Source organism: Melopsittacus undulatus (assembly GCF_012275295.1).
Source record: "Melopsittacus undulatus isolate bMelUnd1 chromosome 2 unlocalized genomic scaffold, bMelUnd1.mat.Z SUPER_2_unloc_1, whole genome shotgun sequence".
NCBI lineage: Eukaryota > Metazoa > Chordata > Aves > Psittaciformes > Psittaculidae > Melopsittacus > Melopsittacus undulatus.
Window position 1 is genome coordinate 25434 of NW_022993931.1, and position 6000 is coordinate 31433.

Here is a 6000-nt window from a genome sequence, read left to right on the forward strand (position 1 = left end):
GCCCAGAGAAGCTGTGGCTGCCCCATCCCTGGCAGTGCTCAAGGCCAGGTTGGACACAGGGGCTTGGAGCAGCTGCTCCAGTGGAAGGGGCCCCTGCCCGTGGCAGGGGTTGGAGCTGGAGGAGCTTTAAGGTCCCTTCCAACACAAACCAGTCTGGGATTACATTTTTTGTAAACTCATGATTTCAAGTAACTGCATCTCAATTGCTTCTTTAACAAACAGCAGTTCCTGGGTGATGCTGATGCTCCAGCATTCCCCGTGATGCTAAGAAACATTCCAAGCCAAATAGGTTATTTAGTGAATCATGTGACCATGACAGAGCATGATAACACCATGTGATTATCACAAATACTAACTTAAAATGAGCAAGATGCTGCAAAACAAGTCATTATATTACCTGGGTACAATTTCTGTCACTTTCTGATCCTGACCAAAGGCATTAGAATCCTTCTGAGGATTCCTTGGATCAGTGTTCTTGCCAGTTTGTGCTTCGGTTACTTTCTTGGAGGAGTTTACACCATCATCATCACTGAGCAAATCACTTAAGCTGGAATCAGATTTCTGCAACAGAAATAACACACATAAAGTAAGAAGTCAACGCTGGTTGTCAACAAAGGTACATAATGGTCATGGCACACAGAATAAAAGCAGCCTATGGACTGAATCAGTTGAAACAATTAAAATTGGATCAAAAGATTTCAGAGGTTTAAAAGAAAAAAGCCTTCCTGGACAACCTCAATCCCAGCAACTTCCACATTCCATGTTTGACTTTGTTGCCTTAATAGTATTCCCTTAATAAGAGTAACTTTAAGCAATGTTCTCACAAGCTTCTGTATGATATTTAATGCTTATTAAGCCTTATAATATTGATTTTTCATTGGTTTTATGAGGATTTCTGGTTTTCTTCCCCTTAGGGACTCCATATCAAGCACCTGCCTCCAGATCTCTACTTACATGAGCTGTGTAAAAAAGACTCTCTAGCAGACTCTGGTCGTAATGGGGATCATTGAGTTCACTGTCATACACCTCACTGCCAAGAGACAGAGAATCCCAAAGGGAACCCGTCCGATCCCAGAAAGGCACAGTGGAGAAATCAGCACTGTGGAGACAAGAAAAAGGAACATAGTGCTGCAAACTCTCCATTCAGTATTTCATGAATCCTGACAATCCTGTTGTATTTTAGATGGGATTTGTGCTATATTGGCCCAGAGAAGCTGTGGCTGCCCCATCCCTGGCAGTGCTCAAGGCCAGGCTGGACACAGGGCTTGGAGCAAGCTGCTTTAGGGGAAGGTGTCTCTGTCCCTATGAGGGGGTTGCAACTGGATGAGCTTTAAGGTACCTTCCAACACAAACCCTTTTGTGATTCTTTCATATCTCTGACTGGGACACAGTACAAGCATCTTTTATGCTTTTGCTACACAAAATGAGAAGGTCAATTTAATACTTGGAGGAAGATTAAAGATAACTACTGGTTGTCTCCATTTTTAACTTAAAGACTGCAGATTCTTCAAAGAAACTGTATTTGTTTTATGCACTTTTAAACATTTTAGGACACAACAGTTCCAACCATCAAATACCTTAATTTTATTAAATATCATGGGTTAACCTTCCTAGCATCAGTTTTCTCTCAAGGGACTTCGAGGTATTGAAGTTGTCATGTGCTGAAGTTTAGGGCAAGCCAAGGTATAAAACACCCCCATCACTTTCACATCTTTACATGACTGCTTCATTTCCAGGAATGTGGAGAACTTGAAGAGTCAAGAGACATATTTCAGTATAAAGTGGTCAAATAAGGATCATTTTGGAGTAACCTTCAGTGCATCCCACTCACCTGCCCAAGAGTAGGTCGACTGCTGTCTCTTCAGAGTTCAGATCAAGGTGCTGACCAGAAACTTCAGAAGGAAGGGGATGGGGATCTTCAGGAGTGGGCAGAGAACTTGAGTTCAAGCCTTTGGTGCTCCTGGATAACAGTGATTGAAGCAGAGAGTAAAAGGACAAATAAAGACATTAAGGCATATTCAAGATCAATCCATCCAGGATAAAAATGAAAGGTTATAGACAACCTTCCCCAGTTTGTATCTAAATCTCTAGATACACAGAACCCTTCTGCAGCCCTGCAGTTTGCTGCAAGTCACATTCAAATCTTATACTTTGCAATGTCTCATAGAATCAAGGAAATATTTAGCTTGGAAATCATTGAGTCAAACCATAAGCTACTGCAAACAAGAAGATAAAGAGCAGGAGAAAGACAAGTGAGATGTTTCTAAATGATGATTTATCAGTTTTTCCTGGAAAGACCAAAATCCTCTATTTTAAAACAAACTGCAGTAGCTAGAGGAGAAATAGTTCAAATTGTGTTTGCAATAGCATCAGTGACTGTCAAGGCAGTGATTTTCTGGTTGATAGAGGAACAAAAGCCAATACTGTTGTTTTTCCCAAACAAATAAAGTTTCTCCTGTAAAACCCAGGCATTTATCTTAATGCTTCTAAACTCCACTGGATTGAGAACTTTTACTAAGCCCAGTACTAAACAAAGGTGTAGTTAGGGTTGAAAAGGAACAAACACTTCAGCAATCAGCTGATAAATGTTGTATAGAAGATAATGACTTGTAATTCTGAGAACACAGAGATTCAACTTCTCATGTGTATTTTGGCACCAAGAGATGCAAACCAGAATACACAGAAGTACTCAATTTATGCCACTAATGTCTTTGAAAACCTCTCCTCACTGCTAAAGTACCATTTCATTTGCTATGTCCCTTCCATTGCTCTTATTCCTTATCAACATCTAATATTTTCTTATCAACCTCTAATATTTCCTTATCAAATAATTCTGTACCATGTACAAATGTACTAGGAAACAGAATTCAAATCAATGAGTTAAATCAAGGCTTTCCTACATGATGATTAAAATCAATTCACAAAATCAGGCTTTTATTCACAAGAAGAAATTAATTTCCCATTTGAATGAGAATCCTAAAATACATCACCAAAACTTTTCCTGATAAGGCCTCAAAATGTATGGTTTGGAACTTAATCTCACTTCCCCCTTTCCAAACTCACTTGGCTGGTGCTTTGAAATCATCTCTCTCTACAAAAGGAGACACTTCAGTTAGTTCAATGTCCATGTCTGGGCTTGACTTCATTGCAGACACAACCATGGCATCACGGAGTTTATTGCCTTGATCCAAAAGAGCTAAGAAATGAGCAGGATTAAACCTCAGCATTCAAATTCAATTTAAAAGCATTATCTATAAACACAATAAATCATAGAATCACAGGATAGTTTAGGTTGGAAAGGCCTGGAGAAGGCTCCTGAAGGGGAGAGCTGAGAGCAGCTCCAGTGCCTAAAGGGGCTGCAGGAAAGCTGGAGAGGGGCTTGGGACAAGGGCCTGGAGGGCCAGGCCAAGGGGAATGGCTTGAACCTGCCCAAGAGAGGGGAGACTGAGCTGAGCTCTGAGGCAGAAGCTGTTCCCTGGGAGGGTGCTGAGACGCTGGCACAGGGTGCCCAGAGAAGCTGTGGCTGCCCCATCCCTGGCAGTGCTCAAGGCCAGGTTGGACACAGGGGCTTGGAACAAGCTGTTCTAGTGGAAGGCGTCTCTGTTTATGGCAGGGGTTGGAACTGAATGAGCTTTAAGGTTCCTTCCAACCCAAATCACTCTGTGATTCTATGATTCTACGATTCCAGCTGACAGGTGATGGAAAAGAGAACATTTTCCACCCGAAAAAGTTGCAGGCACAGAAACCCTTCCATGTTTTGGTTTTCTTTTTTTCACATGAGTGGCACCTTCAATGGCCATCTCAGCAGATGGGTCAATGAATAAACAGCCTGAGAACCTGAGCATCCTTTTCTTTTACCCCTCGGGTCAGAGCAGCATAGTGCTAGGACAGCACATTTTGCCTCAGCTGAATATTCAAACCATCTTCCAACAAGACCAAATCAGTAATTTCTAAGTAAAGACATTTGTGTTATAATGAACTGTCTGAAATAATGCGGTGAGAGCATGCAAAAAAACACTTTTCCTTAAGCCTTTATCTCCAAACAGGCACCTGAAATATCAAGAGCTACTGGCAATGAAATCTAAAAGACGATGCTGACTGTATAGTAACCTGAAAGCAGGTCTTTTGTAGCTGGGTTATGTAAAGAGAGCACCCGAGTGTTTGTTCTGGCAGGTCCTTCAAGATTAGCACTGGTGGAAAATGACACTTCTTCATTCGAAGGACTCATTTTCAGACATTCATCTGGTAAAATCAGAGGGTGATGAGAAGCAGGAAAAGTGTCCTTTATGTTTTCAGAGTTCTTTTGAAAGAGAAAATGGTCCTTTTTTCTGTTGAAAAAGAAACATTATTTCAGTCAAGTGCATCAGTGAAAGGGATTCATAGAACCATAGAATCATAAAATGGTTTGTGTTGAAGGGACCTTAAAGCTCATTCAGTTCCAATGCCCTGCCACGGGCAGGGACCCCTTCCACTGGAGCAGCTGCTCCAAGCCCCTGTGTCCAACCTGGCCTTGAACACTGCCAGGGATGGAGCACTCACAGCTTCCTTGAGCAACCTATTTCAGTGCCTCAGCACCCTCACCTTCACAGTAAAGAACTTCTTTCTTATATCCAATCTAAACTTCCCCTGTTTCAGTTTGAAGCCATGACCCCTTGTCCTATCACTGCAGTCCCTAATGAAGAGTCCCTCCCCAGCATTCTTATAGGCCCCCTTCAGATACTGGAAGGGTGCTCTGAGGTCTCCATGTAGCTTCTCTTCTCCAGGCTGAACAGCCCCAACTTTCCCAGCCTAAACTTATATCCATTATTTCCACTTATACCATCAGAGAAACCAACTCAAGCTGTCAATAAAAGATTTGTGGCACCTCTTGTGTCAACTACCATTGCTCAAACTAAGTCAATACAGGATGTAGATTTGTATCAGCTGAGAAACTGTCCCTGCAAGCTCTGAAGCACTGAGTGTTCTGTATCCTATCTGAAATGCACGTTCAGAAAGATGAAGTATTCCATAACTCACAAGTGTATAGCCTTAAAAAATATGTGAGCTGCAAAATAAAGCAGCATTTTGGGAACAAAAAGGTACCTGTGAGTTGAGGCTCTGCCATTGTTAACAGCCTGGTCAGTAACAGTCACTCGTGTTTGCCTGGACTGCTGTGATGGAGCAAGAATCTGGGGTTTGCTGCTTCCAGGAGCAGTATCCAAACTCTCATCTGTGGTTGGGATAGAGCTGCTGGTGTCGTACCGTCCTGGCAGAGGTTCCAGAACCAGTGAGACCTGAGGGACAGAATATGAAATAGCATTTTGTTCTTTTCTTCATTAAGCCCTACACACATTGCATTCAACTTTACTTGTCATGCCATGGAAAACTGTTGCTGTTCTGTGCAGAGTAGTATTTATGTCATGCAGTGATGTAACATCAGAAAATTGACGTATTTATAACTACTTATTTTATATTCCCTGTTTTCAAACCACAGGCAACTATCTTGCAGCATAAATTACCCAGATTTGGGGCTGTAAAGGAGAACTCCACCTTCTTAATCCCAGATTTCAATATCTTCTGTAACTTCAGCCCAGTGAGGCTCTGGGGAAGTGTTAGAACTGAGTATCTGGTTTGAAATCTGCTGTTAAAACTCACTCAACTTTGTAAAGTTGAACTACACAATCCTAAAGAAAACAAAGTCAACGCTGTTCAGTATTCGTAGTGCATTTGCTACCTGAGTTCATGAATGCCTTGGACAGGGACCAGCTCTGCAGTGCACCTACTACAGCTTGATCCAGGCACAGATGTTACAGCAATACAACTTACAGTTATAAATTACAAAGAGCAAAGCCATAAGGAGTACCTGCAGCTCTCCAAGTTTATCAGATGTGGGTGAAATGATGGGGAAAACTCCGCTGATGGGATGGCTGGGTGAAAGCTGGGACAGGCTGGTGATTTGTGCTCTGCCAATGGGGAGATGGTCCAGTTTGGTCATTACCTCCAAGACAAGCACACCCATAT

The 6000-nt window shown here is 42.2% G+C and overlaps 1 protein-coding gene across 1 annotated transcript in view; it reads right to left on the minus strand.

The window, feature by feature from the left end:
* The window catches only part of LOC117438042 (C2 domain-containing protein 3-like), a gene marked incomplete at its 3' end in the record, with an annotated part of 30551 nt that extends 24551 nt beyond the window's left edge, over positions 1–6000 (minus strand). Inside the window, 7 exon segments of the mRNA XM_034073401.1 lie at positions 398–561; positions 955–1099; positions 1832–1960; positions 3064–3196; positions 4111–4328; positions 5083–5273; positions 5843–6000. Coding sequence (XP_033929292.1) covers positions 398–561; positions 955–1099; positions 1832–1960; positions 3064–3196; positions 4111–4328; positions 5083–5273; positions 5843–5998 — 1136 coding nt within the window.